Below are 20904 nucleotides of genomic sequence, written 5' to 3'. Positions count from 1 at the left end.
CTGATATTTGAGTCCATAACTCCTTATTGTCGGGAGGGGGCTACACTGTGCATTATGAGAGGTTTCACAGTGTCCTTGAACCCCTCTACTTCCTAGAGTTCAGATCCCCTTGGCTTTCCCCAGTTACAACCAAAACTATCTCCAGACAATATCAAATGTACCCTGGAGGGCACAAAATACCCTCAGTTGAGAACTATCAAGCTAGATCAAGGCATCCTGCTGTAGAAAGTTGAGAATGTCCATATTCTCCCAGATTACCCAAAACAAAAACAAAACAACAGAAAGCAGAATTTACCAGAATTCTCTCTATTTAAAGTTTCTTTCTCAGAACTAGCAGCAATTAATAGCTACTTATTCTATGGGAATCTAGTATTCATAGTTGATTTAGCTTGAAATAATATATTTATTTTAAATTGAACCTATCGATATTCAATGATGTTTTCAAAACATAAAAATTTTGTAGAGGTTCTGCTTTTATTTTATTTTATTATTTTTTTTTATTTTTGCTTTTTAGGGCCACACCTGCAGCATATGGAGGTTCCCAGGCTAAGGGTAGAATCAGAGCTACAGCTGCCAGCCTACACCACAGTTATAGCAACAGAGGATCTGAGCCCCATCTGGGACCTACACCACAGCTCATGGCAATGCCGGATCCTTAACCTACTCAGTGAGGCCAGGGATTGGACCTGTGTCCTCATGGATGCTAGTCAGATTTGTTAACCACTGAGCCATGACGGGCACTCCCTAGAGGGTCTACTTTTACAGAGTGAAATGAAATTGGCTGTGTTGGAGAGTTTTCCAAGCATTTGGCAGTTAGGTGTATTAAACGGAAATATAAAATGGTCTCATTATGAAGGGGGGTTTCATAAAATCCTAACCAGAGATGAACTTTTAAAAATTCCTTCCTACAGGAGAAAAAAAAAAATGTAACTACATGACACGGCAGATGTTAACTAAGCTTACAGTGGTATCATTCTCCAAAATATACCTATATGTCATTATGTTGTACACAGTAAACTAACACAATGTTATATGTCAATTACATCAATAAAATGGGGCGAGGATAGAATCCCTTTCCATCTCAGACATTTAGGACTCAAAGTGTGTGAAGAGATGAAAAGTGATATGTCCCGTCAATTCTTATTGCCTAGTGATCTTGAGTTGAGGTTAAGAACAACAGGAGAAGCAAAGACAGCTGGAAAAGGGCTTTGAGATGTGACTTTGGATTGCTCAGGTGGAAAACAAAGCAGCTGTCTCCAGATGTGGGGTGACGGGTTGGCTGCCTGAGGACAAAGGGCCCCCCATCCATCAGTCTGCTGCCTGTCTCTCATGGTGGTTTCACTGTGGCTGAGAGTCAAAAAGTGACATGGGGGTGAGGTGGGATGATGGAAACGTGCTTTGTCTTTTGAGCCCCCCTTACGCACTTGCCTGGGGGGGTTTCCATTTCAGACTTCCTGTCAAAAAAAAAAAAAAAAAAGCTCCTGTGCGTCAAAGAACAGGCTTCTGGGTGTGATTGACATGTCACAGTAGGTGGGGCCAAGCCCACCACTGGGGTGACGCATGCTGGCTTTCTGTCCCCCCAACCTGTCTGTCTGGAAAATCCCTCAGGTGGAGGGCTGGTGGTGATTTTTTTTTTTTCCTTCACTTACCAGGATGCTCATTGAAATAAATGGTGAACCCTGATGGGTCCAGCCACTGCAGGAAGGTGTTCTCTGTCTGAGCAACAGAGCAGTTTAGAGTGAGCCTCTGGCCTTCCTCCACAGTGATGGTTTCCTGGTGGTTGGTCCGAAAGGCCTCTGGAGAGGAAGAGAATTGGCGACAGTCAGGCTGGCACAGGCCACATACCCCCCGAGCTGAGGCAGGGGCTTAGACTCCTTCATCATTTGGTCATTTAGTACACATTTCTTAGGGAAACAAAACAGACATCAGCACCGACAAGTGAGAGGACAGGAGGAAGCTCTGTGTGAACGTGCAGTAAGATGGCATATGGTATCCCCTGGGTGTGGAACCTAATAAAAATAAACAGAAGAGTTTTATAAAACAGAAACAGCAGTTCCCTTCATGGCTCAGTGGTTAACGAACCCAACTAGGATCCATGAGGATGCAGCTTTGATCCCTGGCCTTGCTCAGTGGGTTAAAGATCCTGCATTGCCATGTGGTGTAGGTTGCAGATGCGGTTTGGATCCTGAGCTGCTGTGGCTGTGGTGTAGGCCTGTAGCTGGCAGCTATAGCTCTGATTCCACCCCTGGCCTGGGAACTTCCATACTGCTGGTGCGGGACTAAAAAGCAAAAAAAAAAAAAAAAAAAAAAAAAAACCAAAAACCAAAAAACCAGCCAACCAACCAACCAACAACAACAACAACAACAACAACAACAACAAAAATCCAAAAAAACAAAAACACACTCAGATTTCAAGACCATTCTTATGGTTACTGTAGGTGAAACCGTTGGGGGGGAGGGAAGAATTGGGAAGGTGAGAATAAAAATATACACATTACTGTGTGAAATAGGTGATTAACAGGAGTCTACTGTGTAGCACAGGAAAACCTACTCAACAGTTTGTAATAACCTATATGGGAAAAAACAATGGATATATTTCTATGTATAACTGATTCACTTTGCTGTACACCTGAAACTAATGCTGTAGTTTCAGGTGTATAGCAAAGTGAATGCTGCAAGTCAACTCTATTCCAATAAAGTAAAAAATAAACATACATTTAAAAATTAAAATGAACAAAAAAATGCCAAAGTGAATGCCAAAGTAAAAAAAAAAAAAAAAAGACATCTCAAGAAGGTCTAAATGAAGGGGTGGGGTTTTGTCAGGAAGAAAGCTGTACAGCATCTATTTGACGCTTGCCCTGTCATATGCTGGACACTGTGTCTGGCCCTGTTACCAATAGTTAACTTTCAAATTAACTCTCTAAAGGAAGAATTATTTTGCTCATTTGGCAGATAAGGGAATAGAGGGTCGAGGTCCCATTGTGGGCATCAATGTCCAAGCTCATGTAACCAATGCTGGCTACCTAAGCAATGCAACCCTGGAAAACTCAGCCTTTCGGGCCTCAGTTTACAAAACACGTGACTTGTGCCTTCAAGTACAAGTTGTGGCTCTCAGATTGGTTCTAAGAAAGAATGTCCTACCCTATGGGGCCCTGGTGAATTACAGAGCTGCCCTTCACGGGGAGGGAAGCCCTACCCACAGAAGAAATTCTCCATCAGATGGAGGATGTTCTCAAATCTCTTCCGATTTAATATTCCACTGCTGCGCTTTCCCCGGGCAAATGCAGGAGCCTCATTTCCCCAAATCACAATGCCCAGAGGATGAGAAACAATTGGTTCTAAGCAGCTGCAAAGTTATCCTCCCCAAAAAGAAACTGATAGAAAAATAAATTGGCTCCACTACCGATTTGGCACATTTATTGCAGTTTGTAATTTCTTCAAGTTTTAAAGGAAAAAAATTTTTTTTTCTCTAGGATGAGACAATTCTTATCAATGGAAGCACAAAGCATTCCCATAACCAGAAGAATACGGCGGCGGGGGCGGGGGGTGTTATAAAATATGAATAGCAAATGCGATGGATTTACTGCATCATCTTAAACCTTAAAGAGAAAGAAATAAAAAAGAGAAACAAGAAGAGAGTTTATTTCCTTGTGAATAAATTTCAAGTATTAGAAAAAGCGCTTTGGAGAGCCCTGGGAATTCTTTGGTGCAGACTTTTTAGTTTGTTCCACTCCTAGGTCGTTAATTTCCATCCAGCCTCTGGCAATAATAACACAAAATTATTGTATTGTATTCACATTGACTTTCATGGGAAAACAGTTTGTTTGAGTCCTAGTGGAAAAATACTCATATCATCAGCCAATATTTAATGAACAATGAGGAGTCAATAAAAAGAGATTGTTTTCAAAAAAGCATTGAGGCATAAGCCAGAGTTCTGCTTAGGTAGGTCATTTGGAAATAGTCTCATCTATAAAATCAACCCGAAATAAGTAATAAGGATAATATTAGTAGAGAGGCTTTGAAAGGACAATGGAATTTCTTCTAAGGTTAAGCAGCTTTTGAGCCTAGCATTTGAATTTGAACTAACTTTCATTGTTCCGTTATTGTTCTCGCCTTACTCTTTAGTTCTCCTGCATTATCTTGCTTCCCACAAACAGACTGAAATTTCCAGAGAGCAGTGGAATTTTCTCCAAAATTCGTTCCTTATAGAAACTGTCATAGTATAAGCCTGGAAAGTAATTGTTTGATGCCAGCTTTCATGACGACATTATAATGCAGGCAATAGATAGATATTTTTGCTTTCCTGTTGTTAATAAGAATATTGAGACACAGGAGGGACATTACTACATGAATAAACAATGGAATAACAATTCATATTAAGCACTGTGCCCTGATTTCATCCTTCAGGCCAGGAGTTGACAACTAGAGGTTTTGCCAATATCCTTACTCTGGTAAAATGATGGTCTAGACAGAAAGCCCACATTCGGGGAAGCAAGATTTATCTGTAGCCTGTTTATGAATAAATGTCTCCCATTTTAAAGGTGTGTATATCATTGTCTTTTTCTTGGGATGCATGCTTATGAATTAAATAATGTCATTTAATTCTTACAGTGTCTTAAAAATATAACAAAATGTAGTATGGCTTTCTCACATATGTTAAAGAATTTTATCTCCCAAGATTAATGTTTGCTCTTGCTGTTGAGAATTCAGCATCTGACCACAAGAACAGATGCCTGAGTTTCTAAGGGAAGGGACTGTAATTGAGGCACAGAAGATTAGTTGTTTCCTCTACACTGGGCTCCTCATCTTGCTTTTGGCTTTATACACCTATTTTGCTTGCAGTATTGTCATGTAGACTCAGAGACAGGAAATCGTAGAAAGGAAGAATAGACCAGTGAGAAGCCACTGACCCACAATTGCTTCTGCTATAGTGCTTAAAAATTTGGTCTCATGTGTCTAAGTCATGTTAAGGGGTAGAAGAGCAGGACCATGGTACCTAAGTTTTAATGGCACATCTTCCAAGAAAAAGTTGCCTATGATCCTCTTGTTGCCTCTGAAAACTAATGTGGAACTCATCTTTAAAATTTTTTTTCACCTAAGTTTAAAGTCAGACTTTCACCTTCTTTGTCAGCAGGATGGGGTGTAGGGGATCTTTGCTTACCACTTCCTCCCCTGCAGGAGCTAAAGACATGTATATCCTGATTTACTCTTAGCCTTTCTAGTGTAGACCCCCAGCGCCCTGTGCCTACTTGCTAGCTCCTTCTGTCTGGGCTTCAGAGTTTCTGTCCACAAACAAGCCCTACGTGACCCTCAAATACTGGGCATGCAGAGCTTGGCAACGAATCACTGTGATGGCTGTCCTAGGAGGTCACCACTTACTATTGGTAGGTCATGTTTACTTGGTGGGTTATTGACTTCTGGGCTTGGTCGTTATTTCCATGACCGAGTTTATCCATCCATGCATGGCCATGTGTTAGGAGGCCACTAGTTAAATTTGGAACTATAGATTGTGACTGGTTTATATATGGAAATGGAACCTGTGACTTTCTCCATCATCTCTACCCCCAATCCCGGGAACCAATTACCCTATGCGTGGAATGGCTTCATGCCAAAACACACGGGACGGACCCTCAAGATGAAGGGCAAGCAACAGTCACAGCCACCTACCAGGGAGCCCATAAATAAAACCTGCACCGTTCGTAAGAGCCCTTGGTTTTCCCCAGGGTTTGGGAGTTGCAGTGTGTCCACCTTACTGCCCTGTCACCAGGGCAGATTGAAGAAAGAGTAAAATGTTCTTCCTTTTTCTTAGGAGCCTGATTATTGCATGCAATATAAACTTTAAAACTCCAGAATGGAGAAGTCTATCCTGCAGGGATCCTGAATTCAACATCTCTATTGTCCCCTGTGCTCCACACACACTCAACCCAGACACACCATGTGCTTCAATCCTGCGTTTCCTTGTAGTCGTCAGGGTTGTAATACCCCACTGCATGCTGGGCATCTGAGAGGCACCCTAGCCTCTTCTCTCTCCAAAGCATCTCTTTAACCAATTTATTTCTCTCTCTCTCTCTCTCTCTCTCTTTTTTTTTTTTTCACTACTATCACTGCCTTAGTTGAGGCCTCCATGGTTTCTTTCTTGGATCATTATAGTAACCTCCTTCTAGCCTTTGCTCTCTCTAATTCATCCTCCTCATCTGCTTCAGAATTACACATAAAATATATACATTTGATCATTTGATTCCTTCCCTGGAATGTTTGCTATGGCTCCCATTGCCTGTAATGATCACGCCAACATTCCAGATAACTTAACCCCTATCTTCTTCTCCAGTGCCATCTGCTGATGGACCCTTCCAGATGCTCCAGGCAAATGACCACATACTGCTTCCAGGAGGTTCCAGGCACAAGGAGACACTTTGCCTTTGTCCATGCTATTTTCAGTCTAAAATGCCTGTCTTAGCTCCTTCAAGACTCAACTCAAATTACACCACTTTTGTCAAATCTGCCAACTGGGCCATATGTTCTCTCCCCACCCTCAATGATCCTCCCCTCCTCCAGATCCCCAAAGGCTTTGAAAAGACATCTATTCAAGCACTTAGCACATTAGTTTTTTGTTGTTGTTATTACAAGTTGTCTCTGTGGATAGATGACAAACGCGTCATAAAAAAGTTGTTAGCTAGTCATTCATCTTATATTCCCAGGGCTAGCACAAAGTCAGATTTTAAGCATTAGCCGCATTAATAGCTAAACATGAGTAAATGTATATATTCAGTAATAAATATTTTAATAGGATGCTAACTTTGTTATGATGAATAATAAAGACTGGAGCTAAGTTAAAACCAGAGACATATAATGAGTTAATCCTCAAAGCAGAGTCTTATTGCCATGACTACTATGAGGTGAGCAGGCAGGATGCCCTTCCATTCAGATCATTACAAAAAGTGTTATTATTATTCTTTAGATAGAACCTATACAGAAAATTACAAGTGTGAAAATGATTTAGACTTTGTCAAAATCAAATTATTTCCAGTATAATCTCAAAGAAACTGTCTCAGCAACATGTGAGTTAGATGGCTTCTTTCTTGGTCCAAAGAATTATCAAGAAGACCCTATTCAATTTGCAACTGTTATTTGCGGTTCCAGCATCCTACTCTCCCAGAATAGAGGGTACACACTGGTGGATTTTCATCATCCATAGTGTAAAATGGGATGAGTTTTGAAAAATTCTTCGTTCTTATTGTTTTACCGGCTTTAGGGGCTATAAGTAGAAGCCCCGAAAAGAGAGCAGGTGCCAGATTATGGGACTTTATTTTATTTTATTTTATTTTAATTTTTTTGGTCTATAAGTTTTTGGCACGCATAGAAATTATACGGTAGAAGAAGGTGTAGGGATCATCCCACAATTAGCTAAAAACAGCTGGCAATGTATAGTGTTGCCCAAACCAATGATTGATATTGTCTTTTTGCTGATAAGGAAGAGACATGGTCAGCTCTTTTCCTGTTTGGAACTGTGATGGGCATAAGATGACGTTAGAGAGGGCGATTTGTACTCAAATACCAATTCTGTTGAGAATAGACGCCTTCTGGGTGGACTTTAGGATAAGTTTTCAATTTGGGATTTTTTTCAGTAATGAACCCTCCGTATTGTGTAAATCAGTGGCTTTCACACTTTCAATTCCCATTGAGAAACCCTTTCTCTATTGCAACTCAACACACACACACATACACACACACTTAAAAATTTCCTGAGATAATACTTACTTTTACTATATACTTTGCAGGCTGATTTTTTTTTTATGTTGCCATTTACTAGCTGTGAAAACTTGGGGCGAGTAATCTAACTTCCTGTAACCTCAATTTTCTCAGGTAAATTAGGAATGTGAATACCTCCCTCAGATTCTTTGCTAGGAATAAATAAAAATAACATAAAGTACCCAGCACTGTATAAGAAGCAATAAATATATTCCTCTCCTTTCTTTATAAATAGTAATTGAATAATTTATATCCTAAAAGATTTATCCTAGGTTTACCTTAAGACATGATTACTGCAGTTTTTATTTAAAATATTATTTTTGCGAGGCATTTTTATAAGGGAATAACTTGAATCCTGAAAAAGTGAGGTCAGTTAAGGGCTTTAAATGGTGGAATAAGTGAAAACATTCTAATTTTAGCCATCTAAATTTACTTTTTCTGAGTATATTAACTATTCTTCAAGCCACTTAATGAGGAACCTATTATTTATTACCAAAATTGAATCTTATTAAGTGCCTCAGGGTACAGGGATCAAAAAAGAAGGCGCTAATTGAAGTTTAAAAAATAAGAAATTGAAGTACTATGTAAAATAGGAAATTTAGTTTTTTGAAATATCGTTGTTCAGACGCAGTTCTATGGTGAATGACGATTAGAAGGAAAAGTGCCTTACCTGGAACATAACTATAGATTCAATGTTTGGAAACAACCAAATATCCCATTAGCAAGCGACACTGTTTATGTGTCATTTTCTTTGCAAGAAAGTGATAGATGTTGCAATCAGAGATTTGGGATAATACATCCTGCCCCCACTTTTGGGTAGGAATAATTTGACCTGCACTACAAAGTAACTATGTCTTTCTTTAATGTTCATTAGAATTAAGCATCATGCTGCATTAGAATTAAGCATCAAAAATCACACTGGAAAATTATAATGAAATGTCAAGTATAACTGACTCAAAAAATAAGCACAGAGTTTTCACTGGGATGGTTATTATCTCTGAACTAATTAAGAGGTGAATAGCACTGTGCCATTTTAAGTATTTTCACATTTGAAATTTGATCCTTGTAACAATCCAGAGTTTGGTAGATCAAACATTGTTACCATCTTCATTTCAAGATGTGGAAACTATCGCAGAGAAATTAAATTATTTGGCTAAGGTTTATACAGCAAGGAAATTTTTAAAATCCCAAAAGATGCTCTTTCAACTGATATATCCTTTAAAAGACAGAGCCAATAAGCTTGTTACATTTTGCCATAACACATATCCCATAGAGACACATACTCCAATCCTTTCTGGACCCTCCAACAACTGAACAAGGGATTAAAGAAATCCAGTAACATCCCTCAGATGTGTGATTTCAGCGGGGCATGGAAAGTGGCAGATTTACCTGGGTTGCTTCTGTAGTCAGTCCTCCGTGAGAGTCGTGACTCACAGGTGGGTAGATTTGCCAAAAACATTAAGTTGACCGAACATCAAACAACCCTTAGCTCTAACTCCTTACCTTGTAAGGGGAACCAAGCCAGTAAGCTGCAGACTCGCCACCACATGTTGTGCTGTGCTGCTGTCACACTTTGTCAACTTCCTCTGGATTCTGAAATAAATAGAGCAGAGTGGTTTCTCTTGAAAGGGGGAGGCAGTGGCTCTGTGACCTCATATGTCTCACCTTCTCCGTCACCTCTGGAAGCCCCCTCTCAGTTAGCTGCCCCCAAAATACCTCCCAGTGGAACACTGAGGGGACCGCATGTGACACCTCGATTGTGGAGCAGTGTGTGAGTGATGTGTTGGTGGCACAGATCTTTTTACCACACGTGGGTAGTCCTGGTAAGTCAACTTGTTGCAAGGCTTTTGGGGGAGGAGGAGGAGTGGGAGACATATTAAAGTGTTCCTGTGTAGTGATGTCGTCATATTTTCACTTTTCTAGTTTACTAAACAATTAAAATTACATAATTTTTTTTCTGAGCTCTTGTGAATATTTTTTAACTCTGGCAGCAATTTCTAATGGTGACCAGGGGGCAGAAATCACTAACTCACATATTTACTCATTTAAAGAAGCTGTATTTCCATCTGCCCATCCGTTATTCATCCACCATCCACCTCTATCTATCTATCTATCTAGCCATCTTGTATGCACTGCTCTGAGATATAATCAGATAAGAAAGATAAAGCCTTGTTTTTAAGGGGAATATGATCTAGTAGGGTGAAATATGCAAATGAACATTTTTTGTATTTAATTCTCATTAACTGCACAAATTGAGATAGACTTGTTTTCATTTCCAGGGACACACAGCAAAATATGAATAGATCTATTTTCTAAAGAAAATAGAGGTTAGCCTGCAATGTTTGGAAATATTTTCTGATTCTAATTGAAATTAGTGTTAATATTCTGTAAATGTGTCGACATTTTGGCTAGGGGAAATTGTATCCATCAAAAATGTCTTTCAAATATTTTACCCATTCTAACACGTAGAAAGAGAATGAAAAGAGGAGAGAAAATTGAGTTTCCTTGTATAGTTTAGCAGGATATAATGTACCATTTCTCAAATCGTATGAGACTATAACTGCCTTGGACCCCCAGCTGAAAAATGCAGGTTGGTAGGGTCCACTCCAGACTGACTAAATGAGAATCTTACTGCAGTGAGGAGCTACTGGTATATTGCACAAGGTCTCCACGTATCAGAAGGTAACTGTGAGCAACACTGAGAGTGAGAGTGCCTGGAATTGAAAGTAAGAGATGTGGGACCCAGCATAGTCTTTGCCACCAGCCGGTGAGTTAGGGCCATAGAAGGTTCTCCATAAACACATGTTGAAAATACTGAAATTTGTGGAAGCGCAGGGAATCTATAGGTTGCATTGTACCATTTTTCAAAATAGAGAATTGAGTTTGGTTGAGGTGACACAGTGTGTTAGTGGCAGAACTGAGAATACAAACCAAGACTTTTCAATATTTGACCTGATTTCTTCCCCCCATAACAATCCTTTCAGGAGCTTCCAGTTTTTATACTGAAGGCTCCATGGCTGTCTTAGCATTTGATGTTCCCGCTAACACCTTGTCCTGTCTCTAGAGTAGCCACGTGGTTTATTCTCCTGTAGGAAAGTGCAAGGAAAGAGGACTTAAGGTGTCTTTGGGTCTCCCTTGGAAGGTGAATTGACCATGGCTAGTTAGTAGTTTCTCACATTTGTTTTCACCTAGAAGAGTGATATTCCTCCTAGAATTTTCTCACATTTTCAATTAGAAGAATGCTATTCCTTGTAGAATTTTCTTTTCTTTTTTAGAGTTTCTGCTGCTTATTTATTTTATTTTTTTCCTCTGTACAGCATGGGGACGAAGTTACACATACACATATACATAATTTTTCCTCCCATTGTTGTGTTGCGATATAAGTATCTAGACATAGTTCTCAATGCTACACAGCAGGATCTCATTGTAAATCCATTCCAAGAGCAATAGTTTGCATCCGTTAACCCCAAGCTCCCGATCCCTCCCACTCCCTCCCTCTCCCCTGGGCAGCCACAAGTCTATTCTCTAAGTCTATGATTTTCTTTTCTGTGGAAACATTCATTTGTGCTGTATGTTAGATTCCAGTTATAGGTGATATAATATGGTATTTGTTTTTCTCTTTCTGACTTATTTCACTCAGTATGAGAGTCTCTAGTTCCATCCATATTGCTGCAAATGGCATTATGTCATTCTTTTTTATGGCTGAGTAGTATTCCATTGTGTATATATACCACATCTTCCTAATCCAATCGTCCGTGATGGACATTTGGGTTGTTTCCATGTCCTTATAGAATTTTATAATGCTTCCTTTCTAAGCACAGGATGAAAAGGCTTTACTTTTTCTCTTTCCTCTGGATACAGTAGTATCAGATGTGCCACCATAAAGCCAGAAACATGTCTAGACTTAGTTATTGGTTGATTTTCAAGATCTTGAGCTTGTCGCCTAACTCAAATGTATGAGGAGGTAAAAAGAAAAATAACTTTTTTAAGAAACAAAACTAAAAGTGCCATCATGGGAATTCTCATTTTAAACAAGTGGGGAAAAAAATCTTGGACCTGGTCTGAACTAAATTCAGGGCCAGGAGAAGGGTCACTTTGCTTCTTTCTTTTCTAATCATGGTTTCTATAGTTTTCTATTTGGTTAAATGTGGAGAAGCAGGTAGAAGTACCAGAACTCAGGTGACCAGGGAATAAAATGTTCTGAGGTTGAAACCTAAATTTACAGTGTAGTTTGTCCCAATTCTATTGATTTAATGTGGTTTTAGACCAATATCTGAAAATCAAATGGCCTCTTGTTTGAGAATGGATTCACGTGAAATTTGCCAGGTGTTCATTTCACTGTAGACAGGTAGACTTTCTCATTCTCTTCTAAAACCCAAATCCTGTATGTGTTTGATTTTCCTCGATAGCTTTTAGTGGTTGCCTTTTGCCCAAAACTGATGGTGCAAACTCACCAGCTGATCATTCAAGGGCATTCACACGCTGGCCCTAATCTACACTTCAACCCCCTTTCCCACCATTCCCCCCAATATACTCATAGACAGTTCTTGTCATATTTCAAGCACACAGCACATTTTTATAGTCCTTGTTCACACTACCTTCTCCGCCTGAAATGGCCTTCTCTCTCTGGGGAGATTCTATTTGTCTCCTGAGGCCCAGATCCATTCAGCACTTTTCAGAGAGGAATAGTAACTAGTGATTTGGACTCTGGAACCAGTCTTTCCCAAATCTAAGCCTCAGTTTTCTCACCTGTGAAATGGGTAGAATGTCAGCACCTACTCAGATGGCTGATGTGAGAATTGAAGGATGTGTAGTCAATACTCTTTGAGTTAACTCTTACTATCCTCTAGCTTCCCTGAAAAGAAAAAAATCCGTTCTCCACTTTTCTTTGCCCCCTTGATAGTTTCTTTTTCTGATTTCTATTATATTTAGTTGAGTATCCATGTGTCTTCCTTGCTAGCCTTCCTTGCTTATCTTTTTTTGTTGGTGCCCTGAAAGAAGAGTTTGTTTCTTTTCTTTTACTTGAGTGTTCCTGAAGGCTGGCACTGACTCCTCATGGGATAGCTTATTGATTTTTTATTCCTTTTTTTTAGGGCCACACCTGCAGCATATGGAAGTTCCCAGGCTAGGTGTCTAGTTGGAGCTGCAGCTGCTGGCCCACGCCGCAGTCACAGCAATGTTGGATCCAAGCTGCATCTGTGACCTATATACCACAGCTCATGGTAATGCTGATCCTTAACCCACTGAGTGAGGCCAGGGATAGAACCCACATCCTCATGGATACTAGTCAGGTTCATTGCTACTGAGCCACAAAGGGAACTCCTATTTTTTTTTAATTGAGGTATAGTTGATTTACAATGTTGTGTTAGTTTCTGGTGTACAGCAAAGTAATTTAGTTATATACACACACACATATTCCTTTTCAGATTCTTTACCTATAAGGGTTTTTACAAGATATTGACTATAGTTCCCTGCTATAGAGTAAGACCTTACTTCTTATCTATTTTATATGTAGTAATGTATGTCTGTTAATCTCAACCTTCTAATTTCTCTCTCCCCACCTTTCCCCTTTGGTAACTGACCATAACTTTGTTTTCTATGTCTGTGAATCTATTGCTGGTTTACGAATAAGTTCATTTGTATCATTTTTTAGATTCCACAGGTAAGTGATGTCCTGTGATGTTTATCTTTCTCTCCCTGACTTCACTTAGTATGATAATTTCTAGGTTCATTCATGTTGCTGCAAGTGGCATTATTTCATTCTTTTTTATGGCTAAGAAATGTGTATACACACACACACACACACACAAACATACTCACACACCCCATATTTTCTTTATCCATTCATCTGTCAATGGACATTTAGGTTGCTTCTATGTTTTGGCCATTGTAAACAGTGCTGCTATGAACATTGGGGTGCATGTATCTTTTTGAATTATACTTTTCGTCTTTCCCAGATATATGCCCAGGAGTGGGATTGCAAGATTATATGTAACTATATTTTTACTTTTTAAGGAAATTCCATGCTGTTCTTCATAATGGCTACATCAATTTTCATTCCCACCAACAGTGTAGAAGTGTTCCCTTTTCTCCACACCCTCTCCAGTATTTATTGTCTGTAGATTTTTTGATGATGTCATTCTGACTGGTGTGAGGGTGAGATGAAATCTCATAGTTTTGATTTGCATTTTTCTAACAGTTAGCAATGTTGAGCATCTTTTCATGTGCCTGTTAGCCATCTGTATGTCTTCTTTGAAGAAAGGTCTATTTAGGTCTTCTGGTTTTTTGACCTTTTTTTCATATGGCTTATGGAAGTTCCCAGGCTAGGGGTCGAATGAGAGCTGCAGCTGCCAGCCTGCACCACAGCCACAGCAACACCAGACCCTTGAAGGAGGCCAGGGATCGAACCTGGATACTAGTTAGATTTGTTTCTGCTGAGCCACGACGGGAACTCTGGGTTGTTTGTTTTTTTTTTGGTACTGTGTTATATGGGTTGTTTGTATAGTTTGGAAAACAATCCCTTGTTTGTCACATCATTTGCAAATATTTTTCCCAGTCTATAGATTGTCTTCTCATTTTGTTTATGCTTTCCTTTGCTGTGAAAAATCTTTTAATTTTAATTAGATCGCATTTGTTTATTGTTTCCTTTTATTTCTATTACTTTAGAAGATGGATCAAAAAAATATTGCTACAATTTATTTTTCCCTATGTTTTCCTCTAGGAGTTTTATATTATCTGCTCTTACATTTAGGTCTTTAATCCATTTTGAGTTTATTTTTGTATGTAATGTCAGAGAATATTCTAATTTCATTCTTTTACATGCAATTGCCCAGTTTTCCCAGCATCATTTATTGACTGTCTTTTCTCCTTTGTATATTCTTGCCTTCTTTTTTGTACTTAATTGACAATAAGTGTTTGGCTTTATTTCTGGGCTTTCTATCCTGTTTCATAGATCCATGTGTCTGTTTTTGTGACAGTACCATACTATTTTGATTACTGTAGCTTTGTAGTTTAGTCTGAAGACCATAGTTATTTTAAAATAGCTTTATTGATATAATTGGCATAATGAACTGTACATATTTAAAATATACAATTTGATAAATTTTGATATTTACATATACCCATGAAAGCATCACAATCAAAATATTGAAAATATCCATCATCCCCCAAATTTTCTCCTGCCTGTTGTAACCCTCTCTCCCATCCCTCTCCATCTCCCCTCTTCAAGCAACCACTGATCTGCTTACTGTCATTGTTCTTATGTGGCATGATTATTTTGAGTTTCTTGTGTCATGAGTTCATTCCTTTCTATGCTTGGGTGGTAGTTCATGATATGAATTTACCACAGTTTATTTGCCCATTCACTTTAGAGGGACTTCTGGGTTGTTTGCTATAGGATAGTGTTAAATAATTGTTTATTAAATTGCATCAGTTGTAGTGAAACTTTAAATATATGGGGAACTTTCTATGTTCCCACATCAGCTTCTTGTGGTAATCCATTTCAGAGAAAAATTAGTAAGAGTGGTTAAAGTAAATGCTTGTCCTGGGAGTTCCCGTCGTGGCGCAGTGATCCACTAATCCGACTAGGAACCATGAAGTTGCTTGTTCGATCCCTGGCCTCGCTCAGTGGATTATGGATCTGGCGTTGCTGTGAGCTGTGGTGTAGGTCGCAGACGTGGCTTGGATCCCGCGTTGCTGTGGCTATGGTGTAGGCCAGTGGCTACAGCCCCAATTAGACCCCTAGCCTGGGAACCTCCATATGCCGTGGGAGCGGCCCTAGAAAAGGCAAAAAAAAAAAAAAAAAAAAAAAAAAAAGTAAATGCTTTTCCTTAATTGACACCTGTGGTGTACACTCAGGTATTCTACCCAGATTCTCCCTCCATCTCTGGGAGGCTGGTTAGTTGGGTCCTTCTCTGAGAATTACCCTCAGTGGGGAGAAGCATTTTACCCAAGTCACACCTCCTCCATGGGACCCCCAAGAGGAGTTGAAAGGCCCTGTACCCTTGCCCCCAGGTAGAGTAACTGTGAAGGGAAATGGCCCAGCTCCAGAGCTCCCCTTGGGGTCAGAATTAGCTGAGGCCTTTGTTATGACAGCATCCCCATTCAGCTTCTCTTTCTGTCCCATCACAAGTGTTTTCCTGAGAGCATGGCTATCAGTTCCTACACACAAATCTCTGTCTCTGCATCCTTTTCCCAGGGAAACTGACCCACAACAGCACCTGAAACAGGTTGTCAAATGAGTGAGTGAATGAACAATAATGAACTCTCCATCTGAGATGGAAACAGGGCCCTTTTTTTCGGAGCCTAAAAGGCTGCTTGTCTTATAATTTTTTTCAGAGCATTCAAGATCTTGCTTTAAATTACCCTCTGGGAGATAATGAGTGTATCTTATTCCCCCACAGATGTGCTGTCAACTGTTTGCAAGCCTTGAGAAATGTCACAATAGTCCACTGGACCCAGATGACAAATGGTCCGTGGGGGAAATGCTGCAAGGCAGCTTTGGGTGACATGCCCTTGTGGTTTGCATGGTCCTTCCTACTCTCATCGCCTTCACTTCAGCCTGCAGCCCACAGAGGAGCTCAGCAGGGGAAGGCAGCAGATTGTGGCTGCTTAGCGAATGGAGGGGAAAGATGAGGTTGGAGAGTAGTGGTCAGGGAGTGACCTTCTACATATTTTCTAATGGAAAAGTGTCTACTGACCCCCTTGTATGTGAAAGGTCTCACTGCTGATAGCCAATTTGTCACTTTGCTCCCCATTTCATGAAGTCCCCATGGTATGTTTTCGTACTCACAGGAGTAGCATTTGTTGGGGTGGTGGTGATGGGACAGGTTTTAGAGAAATAAACATCACGCCCCTGGTCATCCTAGATTGTCGAGGGGAAAAAATTCTGAAAAGGAGATCTAGTAAGTAGGCGAAGGATGGACTGTTTTAAGGGTCAGAAAAATAGGGGATTTCCCCATGTGTAGAAGCCCCTGGGGTTTTTGCTGCAAGGACAAGAGGTGCCTAAACATTCTTCTTAACCTTTCACAGCTCCTGTGAAACCTCTGTGGCCTTTCCCAAAGCCAGCACAAGAGGTGGCCCAGCCTGCATTTCCCAGCAGATGCAGGCCAGCCGGTTCACACCATGTTGGGATTCTCTGAGCACTGCTATAGACCTACACAGAGGGGTTGGGGAGTTTCCAAACCAGAGCAGCAGCCTCTGGTTACTAGGTACTGAGTGAGACAAAGGCTGCCTATGGGCAGCAAAACTTAGTGGGATGAGTAAGGGGTGGGAGGTGGACAGACCCAGGCTTGTCACTTGGGCCCCGAGCAGACGCCTTGTCTCCTGGCAGCCACGTCTTCATCTGTCAAATGGGGAGGGTCATTACAGCATAAGGGGAGGTACGAATCCAGCACACTCTCCAATGTGCCCAGCATGGTGGCATGTGCTCCATACATCCTTAGATGTCAGGTGGCTGGGGCAGCATTTTGTCCCCATAGGAACCGCAATAGGTTAGATGTGCTGGAAAAGGAAAGGGCCCCCTAAGCTTTTGTTCTTCAGGCTTCTTGCTGAAACTTCTATAATCAAACAGGTCATTCTGAAAACAGAGCCCATGTAAGAGCTGATTTCAGAAGGAAATGGACCTCAGGGCAGCAATTGCAGCTTCAAGTCTTGGCTCACAATTCTCCCAGGATGACTGACACACACCCTCCGGGGGGTGGGAGGGGCCTTCATGTACAAACAAGGAACCCAGGTCTCCCCTTGTGCCTCAGTGTTCTGTTCTGTTCTGGAAGGTCTTAAAAACTTCTATAAAAAATATATTTCAAACTATTAGTCCAGGCTCTGGAGCCAGGCTGACATGGCTGGAATTCAGCTCCAAGAAATCCAGCCAGGTGACCTTGGGCAGGTTGTTGAATCTAAGACTCAGTTTCCTCTTTTGTCAGCTGGGAATAATAATTGTTGAGAAGATGCGAGAAATTTACACAGGTAAAGTACTTAGAGGAGTGCCTGGTAGGGATAAGCCCTCACTAAATGCTGGCTGTCGCTTTGCCAGCTACTGGACACCACTGATCCATTCATTTGTTAGGCTGTGGGAATGGTTTCTAGGCTGGACTCTGCCACAAAAATCCAAACAAAATCCAAATATTTCACCATGGCCGACAATAGAGATGGGCAAACTTTTTCTATAAAGCACTAAGTAGTGAATATTTCGGGCTTTGCAGGTCTTCTGTGCTCTTGTTCTCACCCCTGCCTTTGTATCGGAGGCACAGCTGGAGGCAAGATGGTCATGGCGAGCCTGGCTGTGTGCCAATGAAGCTTTATTAGAGAGTCTGGATTTCCTATAATTACTGAGCTGTGTCCTGAAATAATAGTCTTCTTTTGATGTTTTTCAGGCATTTGAAATTATAAAAACATTCTTAGCTGGTGGGCCAGACCAACACAGGCTGTGGGCCAGATTCTGCCAGTGGGTGCTATCTTGCTGAGACCTGGTGTTCAGGACCCCGTGTTTAGGGGTCTGCCTTTCTCTCCAGCCTCGTTTCCCCCACTTGCTGCCATGCTCATGAGGGTTTAGCCCCCCACCCCTTCTGTTCCAACCCTTAGCTCCTTCCCACTTGGGGGCTTTTGCACGCATTCTGTCTCCCCAGCACCCCACTCACTTAGCTCCTCACCATGACCTGCTTCCACTCAGCCTCAACTGCTGGTTTAACTGCTATGGCTCAAGAGCGCCGAAGCTGACCAGCCCGTCTAAAATTGCACCCCTTGTGGAGTTCCTGAGGTGGCTCAGCAGCTTAAGGATCCAACATTGTCTCTGTGAAGATGTGGGTTCGATCCCTGGCCTCACTCAGTGGGTTACTGGTCTGGCGTTGCTATGGCTGTGGCATAGGCTGGTCACTGCAACTCTGATTCGACCCCTGGGCCAGGAACTTCTATATGCCACAGGTGCAGCCTTAAAAAATAAATAAAAAAATACAGTTGCATCCCTTGCCCCACACCCCTTCCAAATGTACCCTCTATCCTATAATCCAGGTTTTTTTTTTCCTAAACAACTTTGATCAACCTCTGTAATTATCTTGTTTACTTATGTAATCATTCAATCTCCCAATTCCACCAAAGCGGGACCTTGCTTTTTGATTTGTCCCTGTAGCTCCAGCCTGCCACCTGCTAGGAATGTAGCATTTCAGTTAGTGTTGTAGTGTGAAGGATAAACCCATGGCCTCAGTATCTTAATATCTTACATTCTCGAACAATGAGTTAATATCTGAGCTCCTTACTTTGAAAAGTTGTTATGAGGATCAAATGAGAATGTGTTTTGGTTGTTCCATTTTGTTTTGTTTTGGTCTTTTTTTGCCTCCCCAGGGCATATGGAATTCCTGGGCCAGGGATCAGATCTGAGCTGCAGTTGCAATGACAGATCCTTTAACCCACTGTGCCAGGCTGGGGATGGAACCTGCATCCCAGCGCTCAGAAACAAGGTTGGATCCCATTTTGCCATAGTGGGAATTCCTGGGAATGTGTTTTTAAAGCTGTAAACAGTTATATGAAGGACGGTGATAAAAGCATTAAGGCAGTAGACAAATCACAGAATTCAACCAACACATGCACTCTTACCCTTTTCTTCTTCCTACAACTTATGCGAAAAATAGTAAAGCAATGCCAGTATGCATAAATTCCTTCTTTATTCCTTGCTCCTGGTAGTCCCCACAGACAAGGGGAATGGCTAAATGTGTGGTTTTATCTGGGCCTTAGCAAGAGCAATTATTTTTAGCACCTAGTATCTTTTTATTATTAGCCTGTGATATTAGGCATCTTATATTATCCCACTTGATACTCACAAGCATGCTACAGAAAATCATTCTGTGCCCACTGTTACAGATGACGTGAGACTAAGGAAACTAGCAAGCAGCTGAGCCAGGATCATAACTCGGCTTTATCTGACTCTGGAATTAGGCTTCTCTGATATAATGCCAAGCTCCTCTCCCGAGATACCTAGGCTTTCTGGATTATCCTAGCGATGCAATGACAACCAACAAGCTACATAAACCTTGGCATCCTTTCGTGGCCAGGAGCAAGCCATCTGGGTTTTACATGTTTATTTTGGGCAAAATGACGTATTTTGTTTCTTCCTAAGGAAGGCTGTTTTTTGCTCCTCAAGCAACTTTCCAAAAATAAAAAAAAAAAGGGGGGGAGACCTTTTTTGCTTACTGAAGCTTAAACAAATCCAAAGCACAAAGCACAATGATCCACTTTTTTTTGGATGTGCAGGGAGCCTTTGCATATATCACAAAAGGCAAAATGAGTTTGAGAATCTGTCAAGCAGAGAACAGCCGAGAACCAGCCATCAGGCTAACCATAGCTTGGTCATTTGTCATATATGAGCATTAGCTGTTAGGTTTCTTCAGAAAGTAAACCCTGCCAGGGTGGGGGCCAATTGTACCGATGAAAACTTGTGTTCGTGTTCTGGGCATACATTGGCATACACGGCTTATTTTAAAACCTATTAGCTTAACATATCATTACTTCAAAAATGGGGTCTAGGAGTTGCCATTGTGGCTCAGTGGGTTAAGAACCTGACTTGTGCCTATGAGGATGTGGGTTTGATCCCTGGCCTCTCTCAGTAGGTTAGGGATCCAGTATTACTATGAGCTGTCATGTAGGCTGTAGATGTGACTCGGATCTGGTGTTGCTGTGACTGTGGTGTAGGCTGGCAGGTGCAGCTCCAATTTGACCCCTAGCCTGGGAACTTCCATATCCCACAGGGGTGGCCCTAAAAAGAAAAAAGCAGGGGGGGGGGGCGTGTATGATTTTTGGTAGTGTGGAACCCAGTTTGAGCTGGAATTGCCCCCTCACCCAAATTCTTCATGCATCCTTCCTCTCTGGTCAGTGGGTGGTGGTAAGGGAGAAAGGCTAGCACGTGGGGCAGAGGAAGCATTTTGGAGCTTGCTCTTTCACTCGTGGGTGGGTTTTCACCTCTCTAGCCTGGACGGCTCAGAGAGCTGCCCCACCAGAAGGGACCAGAGACCTACGGTGCTGCTGAAGCATCTTCTCATTTCCATCAGTGGCAAGTGCTCCTCTGGCCCCCTGAGGGAAGAACCCCACTCTTCCTGGACATTCACAAAATAATGATGACCACAGTAACGTGCAACGACAGGACAGGGGTAAAGACCACTCAGAGTG

At 41.3% G+C, this 20904-nt stretch overlaps 1 protein-coding gene across 2 annotated transcripts in view; it reads right to left on the bottom strand.

Moving 5' to 3' along the window:
- Positions 1-11087, bottom strand: part of CRTAM (cytotoxic and regulatory T-cell molecule) — a 29149-nt gene extending 18062 nt beyond the window's left edge. The window contains exons 1-2 of one of the 2 annotated variants that reach the window (XM_021063022.1): positions 9253-11087; positions 1650-1796 (exon numbers count right to left, since the gene is read on the bottom strand). In XM_021063022.1, the coding sequence (XP_020918681.1) occupies positions 1650-1796; positions 9253-9298 (193 nt within the window). In that variant the 5' untranslated portion in view covers positions 9299-11087. Of the gene's footprint in view, positions 1-1649; positions 1797-9138 lie in introns of both variants that reach the window. The other variant, XM_021063021.1, reaches the window with a different exon arrangement.

Source organism: Sus scrofa, chromosome 9, assembly GCF_000003025.6.
Source record: "Sus scrofa isolate TJ Tabasco breed Duroc chromosome 9, Sscrofa11.1, whole genome shotgun sequence".
NCBI lineage: Eukaryota > Metazoa > Chordata > Mammalia > Artiodactyla > Suidae > Sus > Sus scrofa.
The sequence above is the reverse complement of the archived record's forward strand: the minus strand, read 5'-3'. Positions and strand labels throughout refer to the sequence as shown.